Below are 20835 nucleotides of genomic sequence, written 5' to 3' on the forward strand. Positions count from 1 at the left end.
TATGCTGTCTAGGTTGGTCATAACTTTCCTTCCAAGGAGTAAGCATCTTTTAATTCCATGGCTGCAATCACCATCTGCAGTGATTTTGGAGCCCAGAAAAATAAAGTCATCCACTGTTTCCCCATCCATTTGAAAGAGGTTGGGGGCAGATAATAAAAGTAATCCCTGATGGCTCAGATGATAAAGAATCTGCCTGCAATGCAGGAGACCCAGGTTTGATCCCTGGATCCAGAAGATCCACTGGAAAAGTGAGTGGCTACCCCATTGAGTATTCTTGCCTGAAGAATCCCGTGGACAGAGGAGCTGGAGGTCTAAGTCCATGGGGTCACAAAGAGTCAGACACGACCGAGCAACTAAGGATAAAAGTAAGCTAGCATACTGAAAGGTAATTTGGCTGGATTCAGTTACTTTTAACCTGCATTATCTTCCGGAAACAGGTTTTTGTCCTGATGTAGATGCAGGTGACCAGTGCTTCAGGTTACAGTTTTCTCACTGAGTGATGTGTTGTACTTGGTAACACTGAGCTCAGGCATGGACGTATGTCCACAGACTCAATAATCCATGAGAAACACCAGGGAAATTACTCAGAGAAATAGACCATAGTCTGAAAGCCCTGTGAGTTGTATGAGAATTTTATGTAGGAAGGTTAAATGCAAATAGTTTATTGTTTATGTTCTGCTAACTTAGCCATGAGCCCAGTCTACATTAGAATTTCCTCTATTTTTAGCTCGAATTTGAGAGGCATTTAGAAGGGCCACAGTTGGCTAGAAACAGATGGCCTATTTTGCCGCTTCTTAGGGTTGATCGCAAAACTCTACAGTAGCTCCTCAACTGTGGTTTCGGATTGTCTCACATGTTTCATTCTTGCTAAGGTGTGTTTGTTTGATTGGTTTTGGTATGTTTGATGCACCTGATGACAGCCTGTTTTGGAAGTTTGCAATACTGTTAAATATTTTCATTAGTCATTGCGTAAACAAAATGCTGTATCTTAGTCATCAATATTCAGGAAGTTTCTATTATACAAATTTCAACTGTAGATAGACTTCAGAGAATTGGCCAACTCTGGGCTGGTTTTAGCACAAATGGTAGAGTTTTTTTCTTGACATTACTGATAGCATATAACATTGCCTGAAAAATTGCTCAGCAGCGGAAATAGAGCAGAAATGATAAATGCATCAAAACATGAAAAGCTTCCATCCTTATCCCATCAATATTTGCTGATGGGTCATCATTCAAATAATTAAAAACAAATAAAAGAGAAATTCACAAAATCATGGGTTATTACACAAGCATTTTGCTTTAAAAAATTCACCCATTTTTGAAGAAGCATAATGGATCTTATTTCATAAAATCTTAGACCTGAAAAAGAGCTTAGAGATGACTCAACCCAATCACTTGGGGTGCACGCTCAGTCGTGTCCAACGCCTTGTGACCCCATGGGCTGCAGCCCACCAGGCTCTTCTAGCCATGGGATTTTCTCTGCAAGAATACTGGTGGGTTGCCAGTTCCTCCTCCAGGGGATCTTCCTGACCCAGGGATCAAACCTGCGTCTCCTACACTGCAGATGGATTCTTTACTGCTGAGCCACGTGGGAAGCCCAATCACGGAGTACACAAGTTGAAAAACAAGACCAGACAGGCTAACTGGTGCATAAAGGATCATATATGTAGTTAATTAGAGGCGAGAACAAGATTAGTGCTCCCATTTCCTGACTCAAAGTTCAGTCTCTACTACTTTATGATTAATTCTTTGTTTCAGACTTTTGTCCCAAAGGTAGACAATTTCAGAAATGTACATTTTCTTTTAGTTTGTGAGAATCAAAGTGTGAGATTCATGGAACCTCCAATGAAGTTCTTAGTTATTAGGGCTTCCCTGGTAGCTCAGATGGTAAAGCTTCTGCCTGCAATGCGGGAGACCCAAAAGAATGTCTCAAGGTTGTAAAGATCATACTAGACCCACTCCCATAATTTACATTTTAAGATAACAGGATTAGCCAGAAGGTTTTCAGGAGGAGAAACTGTCCTCAAGCAGGATACATTGTTGTTACATAATCCTTGGCACAGAGTTTAAACTGAGTTGTTTGCTGTGTAATCATCAGTTGACCCCATAGACTGTAGCCCACTAGACTCCTCTCTCCATGGGATTCTCTAGGGAAGAATACTGGTATGGGTTGCCATTTCCTCCTCCAGGAACCCTCCAGACCCAGGGATCAAACTCGTGTCTCTTACGTCTCCTGCGTTGGCAGGGGGGCTCTTTACCGCTAGTGCCACCTGCGAAGCCTCAAGCAATACTCAGGTTCTATTAAATACGATGATATCCCATGTCTACACTGCGAATTACACTTGGATAAACCTGTTTTCTCGGAGTTTATTTTTTATTTACTTTATTTTGAGACACATTTCCCCACTCTAAGCAGAAATGGGCACTGAAAATGCACACTTATTTCATAATGGTTTCAATAAGACAGCTAAATGATACTTCTAAATAATTACATCTTGATATGCAAAGTTATACAGCAGGAAGATCGTGGATGTTTAAGTTAGAGAGTGATAGATTTGTTTCTCAGTATTAACAATTCCTAAAAAAAGAGAGAGAAAATTGTTCAAATTATCTGTTGGAACTACATAAATTTAATAAAATTTAAAAAAAAAGAAAAGGAAAAAGTCAGGTGTGTTGTGAGTGTTGGCTGAAGATGATGTTATATAAAAAAGCCTAGTGTAATACTTGGCCTTGAATAAACGTTGGCTGTGGTTTCAAAAGTTGCTGTACTGCACCGCATCCCCTAAATCCGCCTCAGTCTCATCTTTGGGGTCTGATGGATTTGCCTGGGGCGCTGTCCCACGTGCGGAAGAGTGCTCTGCTAGTGGGCACGGCACGTGAGGAAGGCGTGCTCCCGAGGAGCAGGCTCCATCAACGCGGCTGCGAGATGGGGCTAATCTCCCTGCTCTGAGAAGGCTGTGCGCTCTGCACGGGCCGGCGGTCCGACTGGGTTAAGTTGCCTGTCGCGGTAGCTTTCCGGATGAGGCACTCTCCATCGGCTCCGGCCTTGCTCTGGGTCCCTTCCTCGTCAACTCCCAGAGTGCAGCGTTTACAGTAGCGGACCCAACACTTAAATAAATTACTTGTTTTTATTTTTGGTTAATTTTACTGGGGCGCAGTTGCTTTACAATGTTGTGTTAATTTCCGCAGTACAGCAAAGTGAACAGCTCTGCGTACACACATATCCCTCTGCTCTGGATTTCCTTCCCGTTTAGGTCGCCACGGAGAACCGACTGGAGTGCCCTGTGCTGTACGGGAGGCTCTCATTGTCGGGGCTTCCCAGGCGGCACTAGTGATAAAGAACCACCTGCCAATGCAGGAGACGTGAGACGCGGGTTCGATTCCTGGGTGGGGAGGATCTCTGGGAGGAGAGCAAGGCAAACCCACTCCAGTGTTCCTGCCTGGAGAAGCCCGACAGGGGAGCCTGGTGGGCTACAGTCCATGGGGTGGCAAAGAGTCGGACATGACTGAAGCGACTTGGCAAGCATGTACACTCATTAATATCTATTTTATACATAGTATCAATAGTGTATATATGCCATTCCAACCTCCCAATTCATAATTAAAGGTTTCTGTGCTTCTGGAGAACTTTAACTAAGACAGTTTCCTTCTCCACCATGTACATATAACATGGCAACTTGTAAAATGGCAACTTGCATGTCAAGGCATTCAGCCCAGTCACAACACCAGTGCCCTTGGGTGTGTACATATAGCGTGGGAAGCGCTGTGGGGTAACAGACGTAGAATCAGGCTCCAAAAGCACACCTAGATTTAAACCCTGACTCTGCCATCTTGAACAAGTTATTTCATCTCTCTGAGCCTTAGTTTTCTCATCTTTAAAAATGAGGATAGTGATTTCTACATTGTTGTAATGAATAATGAAATAAATGAATCAAACTATGGATGATTGTGCCTATTTTATAGGGTTGGTGCATACAAATGAGATGGAAACCATCAATAAAGTATTAACCATTTGTCAACTTAATAACAGGAACCCCCTAACATGAGCTCTATTCCTGTTTCTAGCTGAACTCCATTGCCATATGGTTCATTTGTAACAAATTAAGTAAAATATTATTAATATCTTGAATTATAGATGTCATGATGCATGTGCTAATCCTTTCCTTTCTCTATGCATATAAATGCGGTTTCCCATGTGGTGCTAGCAGTAAAGAATCTGCCTACAAATGCAGGAGCCCTACAACCTAGACAGCATATTGAAAAGCAGAGACATTACTTTGCCAACAAAGGTTTGTCTAGTCAAGGCTACGGTTTTTCCTGTTCTCATGTATGGATGTGAGAGTTGGACTGTGAAGAAGGCTGAGCGCCAAAGAATTGATGCTTTTGAACTGTGGTGTTGGAGAAGACTCTTGCGAGTCCCTTGGACTGCAAGGAGATCCCACCAGTCCATTCTGAAGGAGATCAGCCCTGGGATTTCTTTGGAAGGAATGATGCTAAAGCTGAAACTCCAGTACTTTGGCCACCTCATGCAAAGAGTTGACTCACTGGAAAAGACTCTGATGCTGGGAGGGATTAGGGGCAAGAGGAGAAGGGGATGACAGAGGATGAGATGGCTGGACGGCATCACTGACTCGATAGACGTGAGTCTGAGTGAACTCCGGGAGTTGGTGATGGACAGGGAGGCCTGGCGTGCTGCGATTCATGGGGTCGCAAAGAGTCGGACACGACTGAGCAACAGAACTGAACTGAACTGAAGAAACGCAGGTTCAAACCCTGGGTTAAGAAGATCCCATGGAGAAGGAAATGGCAACCCACTCCAGTATTCTTGCCTGGAGAATCCCATGGATGGAGGAGCCTGGTGGGCCACAGCCCATGGAGTCTCACAGAGTCAGACATGACTGAAGCGATTTAGCACACACACACATGCACACATATAAATCTGATTTCACAAGCTCATGTGTTACTGGATGGTTTTTCATATTACTGAAGTGTTTTCTAACGCCAAAGAGATTCACCATAGGCTTTTCTTTTTTCCTTCAGTTTTACTGAGATGTAATTGACATATAGCACTGCATACGTTAGGGTATACAGCATACTGATTTGACTCACATCATGAAATGATTATCACAGTAACTTTCGTGCATGAGCATTCATCATCTCAAATGGATATGAGATTAAAGTAGAAAAAAATTTCCTTGTGATGAGAACACTAGAATTTATTATCTTAACAAGTTTCATGTATAACACACAGCAGTGTCAATTATACTTATCATGCTGTGCATTGCATCTTTAGTATTACGCATTATCTTATATATCTTATAACTGGAAGTTTGCACCTTTTGACTGCCTTTATCTAATTTCGCCCCACCACCACTAGCCACTGAACTCTTTGTTTTTGAGGTTAAATTTATTTATACACTCTGTGAGTTCTTGTTATACAACATTGTTATTCAATATTTCTATACAAGAATTACCTCTCCCGTAGGTCTAGTTAAGGTATGTCATCATACAAAGGCACTGCACAGGTACTATGTTCCCCACACTGGGTAGTTCATACCTGTGGCTCAGTTATTTTGCAATGAGAGATTTGCACCTCTTAATCTCCCTCACACATTTCTTCCTTCCATCCATCCCTCTTCCCTCTGGCAACTATCTGTTCTCTCCATATATTGCTCTGTTTCTGTTTTGTTATGTTTGTTCATTTGTTTTGATTTTTAGATTCCAGACATAAGTGAAAACACATGGTATTTGTCTTTCTCTGACTTATTTCATCTAGCATAATGCGCTCTAAATCCATCCATGTTGTCACGTATGGCAAGATTTCACTTTTATTGCTGAGTAATATGAGAAACGCTGGGCTGGAAGAAGCACAAGCTGGAATTAAGATTGCCAGGAGAAATATCAATAACCTCAGATATGTAGATGACACCACCCTTATGGCAGAAAGTGAAGAGGAACTAAAAAGCCTCTTGATGAAAGTGAAAGAGGAGAGTGAAAAAGTTGGCTTGAAGCTCAACATTCAGAAAACGAAGATCATGGCATCTGGTCCCATCACTTCATGGGAAATAGATGGGGAAACAGTGGAAACAGTGTCAGACTTTATCTTTTTGGGCTCCAAAATCACTGCAGATGGTGATTACAGCCATGAAATTAAAAGACACTTACTCCTTGGAAGGAAAGTTATGACCAACCTAGATAGCATATTCAAAAGCAGAGACATTACTTTGCCAACAAAGGTCCATTTAGTCAAGGCTATGGTTACTCTAGTGGTCATGTATGGATGTGAGAGTTGGACTGTGAAGAAGGCTGAGCACCAAAGAATTGATGCTTTTGAACTGTGGTGTTGGAGAAGACTCTTGAGAGTCCCTTGGACTGCAAGGAGATGCAACCAGTCCATCCTAAAGGAGACCAGTCCTGGGAGTTCTTTGGAAGGACTGATGCTGAAGCTGAAACTCCAATACTTTGGCCACCTGATGCAAAGAGCTGACTCATTGGAAAAGACTCTGATGCTGGAAGGAACTGGGGGCAGGAGGAGAAGGGGACGACGGAGGATGAGATGGCTGGATGGCATCACCGACTCGATGCACATGAGTTTGGATGAACTCCGGGAGTTGGTGATGGACAGGGAGGCCTGGTGTGCTGCGATTCACGGAGCTGCAAAGAGTTGGACACAACTGAGCAACTGAACTGAACTGAGTATATATATCTCATATTCTTTATCCCCTCACCTATTAATGGGAACTTCGTTTGCTTCCATGTCTTAGCTATGTAAATAATGCTGCGATAAACGAAGAGGTGTGTATAGTTTTAGTGTCTTTGTTTTCTTTGGATGAATACCCAGGAGTGGAATTTGTGGGACGCCCAGTAGTTCTGTTTTTAATTTTTTGAGGAAACCTGTTTTCCATACCAGCTACACCAGTGTACGTTCCCGCCAACAGTGCACAAGGGTTCTCTTCTATCCACGTCCTTGCCAACATTTCTTGTTTCTTTTCTCTTTGATGATGGCCATTATGACAGGTGTGAGATGATGTCACATTGTAGTTTTGATTTGCACTTTCCTGATGATTAGTGATGTTCAGCATTTTTCTGAGCTTGTTGGCCATCTGTCTGTCTTCTTTGGAGAAATGGCTATTCATATCCTCTGCCCGTTTTAAAATCTGATTGTCTTTTTCCATGTTGAGTTGGGTGAGTTCTTTGTTTATTTTGAATACTAACCCTTATTGAATTTATCATTTGCAGGTATCTTCTCCCATCAGGAGATGGCCTTTTCTTTGGTTGATCATTTTCTACATTGTGCAAAGATTTTTCATTTCATGTACCTATTTGTTTATTTTTTTGCTTTTGTTTCCCTTGCCTGAGGAGATATGGTAATATATTGCTAAGACCAATATCAAAGAGCTTGCAGCCTTTGTTTTCTTCTAGATTTATGGTTCAGGTCTTACATTTAATCCATTTTGAATTTATTTTTCTGCATGATGTAAGAGAGTAATGCAGTTTGATTATTTGTAATGTAGCCATATAGTTTTTCCAACACTGTTTAATTGAAGAGGCTCTCTCTGCCCCGTTCTGTTTTGCCCCCTTTAGAATAGATTAAACGTCCACATATGCGTGGCTTGCTGTCCGGGCTCTTTATTCAGCTCTGTTATCTGTCTATTCGTGTAGTACTACCACACTGTTTTGATTGCTATAGCTTTGACATAATTTGAAGTCAGGAAGCATAATGTCTCCAGCTTTATTTGTTTTTCAAAGTTATTTTGACTATTTTGGGTCTTCTGTGTATCCATATAAATTTTAGAAGTATTTTGATAGGAACTGCATTCAATGTGTAGATTGTCTTAAGGAATAGTGTCATTCTTCCAATCCATGAACATGGTATATCTTTCCATCTCTTTCCATCATTAATTTCTTTAATCAGGGTTTTATAGTTCTCTAAACACAGGTATTTTACCTCCTTAGTTAGATTTATGCCTAGGTATTTTATTCTTTCAGATTAAGTTGTAAATGGGACTGTTTTATTCATTTCTCTTTCTCATAGCTTGTCATTAGTATTTAGAAATGCAATTTGATTTATCAGAATACAGGATGCTTGGGGCTGGTGCACTGGGATAACACACAGGGATGGTATGGGGAGAGAGGTGGGAAGGGGGTGCAGGATGGGGAACACGTGTACACCCATGGCAGATTCATGTTGATGTATGGCAAAACCAATACACTATTGTTAAGTACTTAGCCTACAATTAAATAAATTTATATTAATAAAAAATAAAAATTCAACAGATTTCTGCATATTAATTTTATATCTTTCAGCTTTACTGAATCCATTTATTCTAATAGCTTTTTGATGGTGTGTTTAGGAATCTATACTATATTATGTTATCTGAAAACAGATTACTTCCTTTTTAATTTGAATTTCTTTTATTTCTTTTTCTTGTTTGATTGCTGAAACTAAGCCTTCCAATAGTGTGTTATGTGAAAGTGGCAGGAGTGAGCATCTTGTCCTGTTATTGATCATAGAAAAAATGATTTCAGCTTTTCACCATTGAATATAATGTTAGCTGTAGGCTTGTCATATATGGCCTTAATTATGTAGAGGTACTTTCCCTCTATACCCATTTTGTTGACAGTTTTTATCATAGATGGATGTTGAATTCTGTCAAAAGCTTTTTCTGCATCTGCTGAGATGACCATATGGTTTTCTTTCTTCAGCTTTTTAATGTGATGTATCACATTGGTTGATTTGCAGTTGTTGAACCATCCTTGCACACCTGGGATAAATCAAATTGATCATGGTGTATGGTTCTACAATGCATTGGTGAATTCTGTTTGCGTGTATTATGTTGAGGAACTTTGCATTTATGTTCATCAGTGAACATTTTATTTTTTGTGATATCCTTGTCTGAATTTTTTTTCATCAGGGTAATGCTGGCCTTATAGAATGAGTTCAGCAGTGTTTCTTTTTCTAAAGTTTTTGAATAGTTTGAGAAGGATGGTTGTAAACTTTTCTCTAAATGTTTGGTAGAATTCACTTCTAAAGATATCTGGTTCTAGAATATTTGTTGAGAGTTTTTTAATTATGGATTCAATTTCATAATTGGTGGTTTGTTCATATTTTTAAGATTTCTTCCTGGTTCAGTCTTAGGAGATTGTACATTTCTAGGAATGTGTCCATTTCTCCTCTGTTGTCCATTTTATTGATATTGTTAGTAGTAATCTGTTATGACCTTTTATATTGCTGTGGTGTCAGTTGTAATTTTTCCTTTTTCACCTCTAATTTTATTTATTTGGCCCTCTTTCTTTTTTTCTTGATAAGTCTGGCTAAATGTTTGTCAATTTTATCTGTCTTTTCAAAGACCGGCTCTTATTTCCATTGATCTTTTCTATTATTTCTCTATTTCATTTATTTCTGCTCTAAACTTTATGATTTCTTTCCTTCTAACTTTGTTGGTTTTTTTTTTGTTGTTTTTTTTTTTTTTTTTGGTTTGGTTTTTTCTAGTTCCTTTAGTTGTAAGGCTAGTGTTTATCTGAGTTTTTCTTCTCTCTAAGGTAAGCTTATATCACTGTAATCTTCCTCTCAGAACTGCTTTTGCTGCATCCCACAAATTTTGGATCTTTCTGTCTTTATTTTCACTTGTCTCCAGGTGATTTTTAAATTTCTTTTTTGATCTGCAGTGATCTGCTGATTTCATAATAACATGTTTAGCATACATGTGTTTATGTCTTTTGCATTTTTTTTCTTATAGTTGATTTTTAATCTCAAAACATTTTGGTCAGAGAAGATGCTTGATATGATTTCAGTTTTCTTAAATTTACCAAGACATGTTTTGTGACCTAGCATGTAATCTATCCTGGAGAATGGTCCATATGTACTTGAAAAGAATGTGTATTCTGCTACTTTAGGATGTGATGTCTTGTATACACATATTAATTGCATCTGGCCTAATATGTCGTTTGAGGGCAATGTTTTCAATCGATTTTCTTTCTTACATCATCTTTCCTTTGATGTAAGCTGGGTGTTAAAGTCCTGTGTGTGTGTGCTCAGTTGCTCAGTCGTGTCTGACTCTTTGCAACCCCATGGACTGTATTCCACCAGGCTCCTCTGTCCATGGGATTTTCCAGGCAAGAATACTGGAGTGGGTTGACGTTTCCTACTCCAGAGGATCTTCCAAACCCAGGGAGTGAACCCAAGTCTCCTGCATCCAGCATTGGCAGGCAAATTCTTTACTACTGAGCCACCTCAAGAGCCTTTAAAATCTCTTATTGTTAGCATATTATTAATACTTTCAATTTCTCTTTTTGTGTCTGTTATTATTTACTTTATGTATTTAGGTGCTCCTATGTTGGATGTATATATATACACACATATATATGTTTTAAAGTCTACTGTGTCTGATATAAATATTGCTACCCTGGGTTTCTCTTCATTTCCATTTGTGCAGAATGCCTTTTCCACCCTCTCACTCTCACTTTGCGTCTTTAGATCTGAAACAAGTCTCTTGCAGACTCAGCAGGCACATGGGCCTTGTTTCTGCTTCCATTTGGTTAGTCTGTCTTTTGACTGGAATCTACAGTCCACTGGCATTTACAGTAATTATTGATGTTTATGTTCTTATGTCCTTTTGTTGATTGTTTAGGGTTGTTTTTAGCTCTTTTTTGTTCCTTTCTTCTTTTTCTCTCTTTCCTTGTGATCTGATGACTGTATTTTGCATTATGTTTGAATTACTTTCTCTTTTCTGTGAATATATCTGTTATAGTTTGTTTTTTGATTTGTGGTTACGTGAGGTTTTTTAAAAAATATTTCTTTATTTTTGGCTTCATCAGGTCTCTGTTGTGGCATGCAGGCTTCTTTCCAGGTGTGGCACTTGGGCTCTAGAGCACATGAGCTCTGTAGTTTACAGCATGCAGGCTCTGTAGTTTAGGTGCAAGGGCTCAGTGGTTGTGGCATCAAAGCTCAGTTGCCCTGTGGCGTGTGGGATCTTATTTCCTCAACCAGGGATCAAACCCATGTCCCCTATATTGGAAGGCAGATTCTTGACCCTTGGACCACCAAGGAGCTCCCTACATGAGGTTTATACATAGCAATCTGTATATACACATGATTATTTTAATAATACTCTCAAGTCTAAAAGCATTTTAACAATCCTGCATTTTTACTCCCTACCTCCACATTTATAGTTTTTGACATCTTATTTTGTATCTTTTTGCTTTGTTGATCCTTTGCCGTTTATTTTGGTTATAGATGATTTTAGTACCTTAGTTTTTTAAACTTCCTAGTAACTTCATGCGGAGAAGGCAATGGCACCCCACTCCAGTACTCTTGCCTGGCAAATCCCATGGACGGAGGAGCCTGGTAGGCTGCAGTCCATGAGGTCGCTAAGAGTCGGACACAACTGAGCGACTTCACTTTCACTTTTCACTTTCATGCATTGGAGAAGAAAATGGCAACCCATTCCAGTGTTCTTTCCTGGAGAATCCCAGGGACAGGGGAGCCTGGTGGGCTGCCATCTATGGGGTCGCACAGAGTCGGACACGACTGAAGTGACTTAGCAGCAGCAGCAGCAGTAACTTCATGCATTGTTGATTTTTTGTCTTTATATTTGCCTTTACTAATAAGATTTTTTCACATAATATTCATACTTCTAGTTGTGACCTTTTCCTTTTAGCTTAGAGAAGTCCCTTTAACATTTCCTGTAAAGTGGGTTTAGTAATGCTGAACTCTTAGCTTTTGTTTGTACAACTCTTATTTCTCTATTACATCTGAATGAAAGCGTTCCTTGGTAGAGTATTTTTGGTTGTAGATTTTTCCCTTTCATCACTTTAAATATTTCACCCCACACCTTTCTAACCTACAGTTTTGGCCAAAAATTTTGCTAATTGCCTTATAGGAGTTCCCTTGTGAGTAAATGTTGCTTTTCTATTTGCTGCTTTTAACCTTCTCTTAATTTTGCCATTGCAGTTTTCAGTTGCAGTGTCTCTTGGCGTGGTCTTCTTTGGATTGGTCTCATTTAGGACCCTCTCTTCTTCCTGGAAGTGAATTTCTGTTTTCATCCCCTGTTAGGGGAGTTTTCAGCTGCTACAACTTCAAGTATGCTTTCTGCCTTTTTATCTTTCTCGTCTCCTTCTACGACCCTTATAATGCAACTGTTAGTGTGCTTGGTATAGTCCCAGATGTTTTAAAGTGTCCTCATTTCTTTTCATTCTCTTTTTCTTTTTTTCTGTTCTGATTCAATGATTTCCATTACTCTGTCTTCCAGCTTGCTGATCCATTCCTCTGTATCATTTAATCTACTATTATTTCCTTCTAGTGTGTTTTTTATTCCAATTATGATACTCTTCACCTGTATGGTTCCTCTACGTATTTTTAATTCTTTATTATAGACTTCTAACTTCTTACTCTGTTCATGTATCATTCTCCTGAGTTCTTTACAATTACTTCCTTGAACTCCTCATGAGGTAAGTTGCTTATCTCCACTAAATTCTTCTGGTGTTTTATTTTGTTCTTTCCTTTGGGCATATTCCTCTTTTGCCTCATTTTGCCTACTTTGCTGTTTTTATTTCTATATATTTTGTAGGGTGATTACTTTTCCTGGCCTTGGAGAGGTGGCCTTTGGTGGGAAATGTCCTCTGCACCCCAGCAGCATTTTCCCCTCTGGCCACCAGCAATATATGCCTTTGGGGTGCCCCTGTGTGGGCTGTGTGAGTCCTTCTCTTCTGGAAGGCGGTACTGTGGGTAGTCTGCTAGGCATGGATGGCCCTCAGCTTGGCTAATTGCTTTGTGTGGAGGCTGCTAGCTACTGGTGGGTACAACCAGGTCCCAGAGCAGCTGTGAACTCAGGATGTCTTGAGACAATCAACCTGCTGGTGGGTGGAACTGTTTTCCCACCAGGCTGGTTGCTCTGCCTGAGATGTCCAGTACTGGTGCTGACAGGCTGGCGGTTGGGCTGGGTCCCAACATTAACGAGCCGGAGGCAGGACTCCAAGCTAGCACCTGCCTGGACCGGTGTCCCTGTGGTATGACAGCTTCCCCAGAAAGGCTGCTGCCTGTGCCTATATCTCCAGGATGAGCTCTGGTTAGCCCTTGCCTCTCTGGGAGACCTCCAAAATCAAGCGATGGGTCTGATCTAGGCTCCTCTCAATTTTCTGCTTCTGCCCTGGGTCCTGCAGAGTGTGAGATTTTGTGTGTCCTTTAAGAGTGGAGTCTCTATTTCCCATAGCCCGCTGGCTCTCCTGAAAGTAAGCCCTATTGGTTTTCAAAGCCAAAGGCTTTGGATGCTTAGCATCCCGCTGCAGGACCCTGGACTGCGGAGCCTGGAGTGGGGATCTGCCCCATCACTTCTTGAGTAGAACCGCTGAAGTTGTCGTTACCCCCCACCTGTGGGTGTAGGTCTTGACTGTACACCATTTCCAGCCCTCCTACCCATCTCAGTATGGTTCCTTCTTCATAATTATAGTTGTGGAATCTCTTTTTCTGCTATCTTCTGGTCTTCCTCACCAAAGTTTCTCTTTAAGTATTTATAATTTTTTTGTGCCCATGTAAGGAAGTGACCTCACGGACTTCCTACTTTTCCATCTTGGCCCCACCCTTTCATAGGCTTTGCTTAAATAACATGCTTCCATTCCTTTCATTAAAGCTAAACTATCTGTTAATTTACCAAATACAAATATAAACTAACCTTTTCAGGAACACATCTATTCTATAAAGCAGGTCATACCTGTATAAACTGTGAATGCACATATATGCATGAAAAACTAAGTATATGATTGTAGGAAACCTATAGTAAAATAATAAGAAACTGCCTTTTAGAGTTAAAAGTATATAATTAAGCAAAATAGTGGGCCCATGGTAAGTATGCAATGAAAAATACATGGATTGAATTATCATGCTTAATTATAGGCTCTTCTGAGCATGCTCATTAAGAGGTATTCTGTCTTTGAAATTGATATTTATGTCATAAATCTATTTTATTCATGTAAACTGTTTTGGTAATGACAGAATTATTTTATGATATCTTTTGTTTTTATAAGATGGCAGTGTATTTAGTATATTTAGATTATATTTTGTGTATGCTTTTTCCTTCAAAATGTTCTTTAGGGGAAAAAAATTGAGCAGAAGCAGACAGACTGTTCTAGGACATCCCTTCGTTTAGAGATGAATTTCTCCAGATTAAAAAAAGATTGGCTTCCAAATTGGTGAAACTGCCTCTTCTGTACAGTACAATGACATGTTGTCTTGTTACAGTGGAACATGTGCTCTCATTTTGGACAAGCTGTTCTGCGAAAAAGTTTTATTTAGCCCACAGAGCCGATCCCCGGATTTGTGGGTGTTACCTCCTTTCCCTGTGTTACCAGGTTTTTTCATCACGATTATTGCTTCTGTTTGTTTCATCAGCTGTAACACAATTTAGTAGCAATCCTTCTTAAAGAAAAAACAAGATGCCTCTGAAAATAGAACAGTTGGCCAGACAGAAAAGAGTTATCAGCAAAAGGAGGTCTGTTGTTTGTCTGTGCTTTGCTCCCTGAATTGCTTCTGAGATGGTTTCACACACACGTAAATGAACAGGAATAGAGTGAGCATATGATCTAATATCATCTGTATGGCCTATCACAAAATTTTATCCTGTTTTATTAAGGAAATGATATTCTATGAAAACTGATTTGGTTTGGAGAATTCTTAAATGTTTTGGTTTTGTTCCAATTAAGGAATTAAATCACATGTGTTGGCTGGTTTGTTCAGCTTTATTTTTAATGAGAAAACTTGGGGTTCTGTGAGCAAATGGACACGTTAATTCAAGATGAGTAGATGGTGGTGGTGTTTCATTCTTCTGCTCATCAATTAAAACAAAAAGTAATCATGCAATATTTACTTTCTAGGAAAGATGACATTTTTTTTAGCTGCTCAGACTTCCCAATTTTAGTGGTAACGACCAACATGAAACAAAGGGACAATCGCTTTTTTGACTGTCCCCTCTAATCACTTTTCTGAGCAGGAGCATGACGTCCCTTTCAGAGCATTGTTTGAAAGGCACATGAGAAGTAGCTAAGCCACCAGCCACTCAGAGTCTGTGGTTGGCTGCACTTGACAGATCCCATGGATGGTATACTCCATGGGATTCTCCAGGCCAGAATCCCCAGCCGTTCCCTTCTCCAGGGCGTCTTCCCAACCCAGGGATCAAACCCAGGTCTCCCACATTGCGGGCTGATTCTTTACCAGCTGAGCCACCAGGGAAGCCCAAGAATACTGGAGTGGGTAGCCCATCCCTTCAGTGGATCTTCCCAACCCAGGAGTCAAACCGGGGTCTCCTGCATTGCAGGTGGATTCTTTACCAGCTGAGCTACCAGGAAATCCCGTACTTGACAGCGCTTGGGTCAAATGCCTGTAAGAGCCCTGCTCTGCGGAAATCACCACCCTGAACACAATATATATCCAAATGTCATCTCTGCTTCCTGATCTTACTTGTCTTGACTCTCCCCCTATAGCACATATAAATGTACATGTAATATCTCTTTAATTAATCTTGGATAAGTTGTCTTTATATCTAAGTCTTTTTCTATACAAGATTAAACCAGATTTTACCAAATCATGCTTTACCACTTCCTACTTTCCTTCATTTGAAATTCTTTTTTTTTTTCCACTTATTTATTTTTTAAGTGAAGGATAAGAATACTGGAGTGGGTTGCCATTCCCTCCAGGGGATTTTCCCAACCCAGGGATCAAACTCAGGTCTCACGAATTGCAGGTGGCTTTTTTATCCCCTGAGCCACAGGGAAGCCCCACTTGAAATTCTGGAGCAGAATTTTTAATCTGGGCCCTTGGAGCAGGCCTGTACAAAGAGGCCCTGAACCACCTGAAAATATATGTGAAGTTGTTTTTGTGAGTCCACATGTGCTTTGTCCTGGGAAAAGGAGCCTGTCTTTTTCAGATTCACAAATGGATGTGTAAGTCCCACAGTTTTAAGACTTGCTGTCACCTAGATTTTCTCCTCTCACCTCTGTTAGTTAACAGATGCTCAGTTCTATCAGATGCCACACATGGATTCTCTGAATACTTAGTCGCCACCTTCCTTTTCCTGCAGAATTCACTCCTGATCTCATATTTCTTCTACTTTCTGTTCCAATTTAAGTAACATGAGAAACAAGATATGATACACTAAACCTCTGCCACTAAAGGGGTTGGCATTTCTTCATGTCGCATCTCATTTAATCCCACTGCAACTGTACAAATTGCAAACGAGAAACGTGAAGCAGAAAGGAGTTAGCCATTCCCACAGCCTATAATGGAAGAGTCCAAATGTAAATCTGTTTAGATGTCAAGTTTATTCCTCTTTTCCAGATGGGATAAAATGATCATAGCTTATGAATGGCATCAGCTTTCATAATATGTAACTTTTCCTTTTATTACTCTCTATCATCAAAAAAAAAACCTTCATTACACTTGTTATAAATCTAGTACAAGTTTACAAATGCTGTATTGCATCAATGTTGTATAATCTCACACCATCAGAGGGCGGGAATCATGTACATGTGTGTCTTATGTGTGTATTAGTCACTCATTCGTGTCCGACCCTCTGTGACCCCATGGGCTGCAGCCCGCTAGGCTCCTCCATGGAATTCTCCAGGCAAGACTACTGGAGTGGGTTGCCATTTCCTTCTCCAGGAGATCTTACCGACCCAGAAATCAAACCCTGGTTTCCTGCATTGCAGGCAGACTCAACTGGCCGAGCCACAAAGCCCACAGAATCATTTATATGTTCATTAATTCATTCACTTTTAAAAATAACACTTATTAAACTCTACTGTTGCTAGAGGCTTTGCTCAGTTCTGGAATAGTAGTTCTAAATTCTATCTTCATGTCAGATTCTACTGGGGAACTTTTAAAAATACCAGTACCTGATCTCGGAACCAAAAGTTTTGATTCCATATACGAAGGTGACCCTTGGGAATGTGTTTTTGTTTTAAGTTTTCCCAGCTGCAGCCAGCATTGAGGATGACTTTGCAAAGCATGTTTCCCTAGATCTGCAGCATCAGCACCAGAAAATCCAGGGACAGGGCCTGCTTGTCTCTATTTGACAAGCCTCTAGATATTTCTGAGCCAAGCCAATGGTTGATAAGGACACCTCTAGAGACAGGATAGATAAAACAGGGTGCTTGCCGCTGAGCATTTCTCCTTGACCTCAAGGAGCCCTGTTGTTTTCAAGTTTGCATTCTAATTACCTAGCGCAGGTCCACACTCTATAACCTTAGTTGGTAATGACAGCATTATTACTACTTAATAATGTAGTGACTTTCCATCTCTTCTTGGGCACCCATTAAATGAAGTGTTAATAAGAAAATAGTGGTCAGTGAATAACATCCCTTAACAAAAGTCTTAGGGATGTTACAGGTTGAAGGGAATTGTCATAGTGCTTTGTAGCACACATACACACACACACACACACACATAGAATCTTTAAACATAAAAATTTAAAGGGCAACTATTTCTAATAAAGGATTTTATTTTAACGTGGTCTCTGGGTTGTGTTTCTAATGTACTATTGTTAATATTGTACTTGCTATTTCCCTTCTTTATTAACATAGCTTTATTATAGCTTGATGATAGTATAATTGACATACAATAAAATGCAATTATTTGAAGCATTTAATTAGATGAGTTTTGATACATATATGCCCCAGTATTGTGGACCAGTTGTGTGATAGCTTCCAGTTCTATTATAGGGGCCTCTTGGTTGTACAGTTTTCTCCCATCATCCCCAGACAGCAGAATGAGGTTGCAAAGAAGGCTTCGTAAGAAAAGCATGGACTAAGACCTGTAAGGTAGGAAATGTCAACCCACTCCAGTATTTTGCCTGGAGAATCCCCATAGACAGAGTCGTCTGGCGGGCTGCAGTCCATGGGATCACAAATAGTCAGACAGGATGAAGAGATTTAGCATGCAACATGTCAAGGGAATAAAGTAGGGAAAGTTAGTACACAATACAAATAAATCACATCTTGCTTGTCTGAAGTCTAGATTTTTGTGTCGGTTGCTATTTACTATCATGCAGGGTTGAAAAACACCTACTCAGCTCCTTTATTTCTTAAAGTTCCAATTGACAAACAAGCTTAATGGCTAATGAAATATACAACATTATTACTGAGCTTAGAAATATCCGCTCTGTCACTGAAGGTAGTTCTTGCATTAGGGTAGCTGTTCAGCTTTGACCACCAATCCACTCTTGAATGCATATTTCTCTACTGTGTGTGTTATAAAAAACAGTTGTATGAGAGATGCTTTTGCTTCTAGAGCCATGGAATCTAATTCCTTGCCTTTAACTTCCTTTTAACATTCTTTCTCCCAAGCGACTTGGCGCATCCTTAAATGTTCATTCATCATTATGCCCAGGTGCTAATACCGGGACTTTATTTTGGAGGCTTAAATGCTCATTTTTTATTCCTTTGCAGGCTGGCTCCATGAGTTGGGGAAGAGACTGGAATCGCCCTACTATGGGAACAATACCCTGGGCGGGCCATCGATCCGAAGTGCCTATATCGCCGCTCTGTACTTCACGCTCAGCAGCCTCACCAGTGTTGGGTTTGGGAACGTCTCTGCTAACACAGATGCAGAAAAGATCTTCTCCATCTGCACCATGCTGATTGGCGGTAGGAACATTCTTCCTTCAGGCCAGAAGGAGCAAGAGCTGGCACACCGCTGCTGTTCCCTTTCCCTTTCCCTTTCCTACATAGCACGCGTAGATTGGTTTCCACTGGAAGATTCTAACGGCACTAATGAGATTACTGACCAGTGTTTTAGTGTACATGTAGACTAGCAGTGAACATCTGTGATCTCAAGAGTTCCATGCTCTGACAGGTGAAATAACCGTTTACCTGATGGTTCATTTTTTAAATGTGTACATATATATATGTATTTAATTGAAGTATAGTTGATTTACAATTTTGTATTAGGTTCAGGTGTACAGCACAGCACTTCAGTTATGCATGCATATATATATATATATATATATTCTTTTTAGATTTTTCCCCGTACACTTTATTATAGAATATTGACTATAGTTCCCTCAAAAGCATGTTATATCATGTTTTCTTTTTTAATTTAATTTAATTTTATATTGGCGTATAGTTGACTTGATTTCCCAGTTGGTTCTAATGGTAAAGAACCTGCCTGCCAATGCAGGAGACATAAGAGGTGTGGGTTCAATCCCTGGGTTGGGAAGATACCCTGGTGAAGGGCATAGCTGCTGCTGCTGCTAAGTCGCTTCAGTCGTGTCCGACTCTGTGAGACCCCATAGACAACAGCCCACTAGGCTCCTCCAACCCTGGGATTCTCCAGGCAAGAACACTGGAGTGGGGTGCCATTGCCTTCTCCAATGCATGAAAGTGAAAAGTGAAAGTGAAGTTGCTCAGTCGTGCCCGACTCTTCGCGACCCCATGGACTGCAGCCCACCAGGCTCCTCCATCCATGGGATTCTCCAGGCAAGAGTACTGGAGTGGGGTGCCATTGCCTTCTCCGGAAGGGCATAGCTACCCACTCCAGTATTCTTGCCTGGAGAATCCCATGGACGGGGGTGTCCTGTTGGGCGACAGTCCATAGGGTCACAAAGAGTCCTACACACCTGAAGTAACTTAGAACTCACACACATAATGGACTTCCAGGGTTGAGCTAGTTTCAGGTGTGTAACCAAGTGATTCAGTTATACATCTACATATTCTTTTTCAGATTCTTCTCCCATATAGATTATTACAGAATATGGAGCAGAGTTCCCTGTGTGATAAAGTGTGTCTTTGTTGATTATCTACTTTATATACAGTAGCATGTGTATATTGATTGGGATTATCATGTCCTCTGATATGAGGTTGAACCTTATTATAGAGCACGGTTTATTCCAACTTCCTTGCACAGATGTGAGATGAACACTGAGACTTACACAATGAGTCCTCCAACCTACCGTGAAACCAGGGCAGCATAAAGGCAAACTTTCCCTCAGGAGTTTAGGATCAGTTTGAAAAGGATCAGCTGAAATGTGTGGGAAGAGTTTAAACAATGCCAGGCAGGATATGCTGAGTACCAAATCAGTTAGGAAGTTCAGAAGCAGTGAGAAACGGGGCCAAGGATCAGAGGATTTCTTGGAAAGGCAGAGTAGCTGAAGTAGCAGGCTGGGACTGCAGCGCTTGGAACAGGCTTTGGGCCAGCGTGGAGCAGTAACATCCTAGGGAGCCGAAAACAGGAATTCTCATTTTCTGAAGAGCTGTGATGTGCCAGATCCCGTGGTGGCGATGTTATACCCGGTATTATGGCTTATATAATTGCCGCTCTCTTTGAGGGCCCATCTTTCAGCCCAGCAGAAGGACAAGCATTTTGCAAACAAACACAGTCTATACTTATTTAATATCTGCCCATGTTTTTCCTACTCCTAATGGAAATTTTTTGGAAATGCTCAAGGCTTAACCTACTAATTTGACATTGGAAGACTATGTTAGATAATGATGCTTATTTCCTATTGATTCACAGACTCTAGTGTAAGCGGTCCTGAATTAGAAATTGCTAAGGATATTATTGTTCCCTGCTATTCCCTGTAAGTAGAAGCTAAGCCAGTCAGAAAGCCAAAAGATATGGGAAATACTCAGATAATGCCACTTTGTCACTTGGTAAATGTTTATTGAGCAAATGATCCAGGTGCAAAACCAGTACTCATTTGTAAATGGCTTTAAAGCATTTGGGTAACTTAGCGGAACTTAGGAAGCCACTGGTTTTGAATGGCAAATGACATCTAGGGAACTTGAATTTATTAAATAAACTTCGCAAATTTATGTCTGTGGGAAATAGCTGTGTAATTGTGACAATTA

At 40.5% G+C, this 20835-nt stretch overlaps 1 protein-coding gene across 1 annotated transcript in view; it reads left to right on the plus strand.

The window, feature by feature from the left end:
* The window catches only part of KCNH8 (potassium voltage-gated channel subfamily H member 8), a 482250-nt gene that overhangs the window by 353538 nt on the left and 107877 nt on the right, over nucleotides 1-20835 (plus strand). Inside the window, exon 8 of the mRNA XM_025294232.3 lies at nucleotides 18436-18633. Coding sequence (XP_025150017.3) covers nucleotides 18436-18633 — 198 coding nt within the window. The remainder of the gene's footprint in view (nucleotides 1-18435; nucleotides 18634-20835) is intronic.

The sequence above is a fragment of the Bubalus bubalis genome, chromosome 1 (genome assembly GCF_019923935.1).
Source record: "Bubalus bubalis isolate 160015118507 breed Murrah chromosome 1, NDDB_SH_1, whole genome shotgun sequence".
NCBI classification, from domain to species: Eukaryota; Metazoa; Chordata; class Mammalia; order Artiodactyla; family Bovidae; genus Bubalus; species Bubalus bubalis.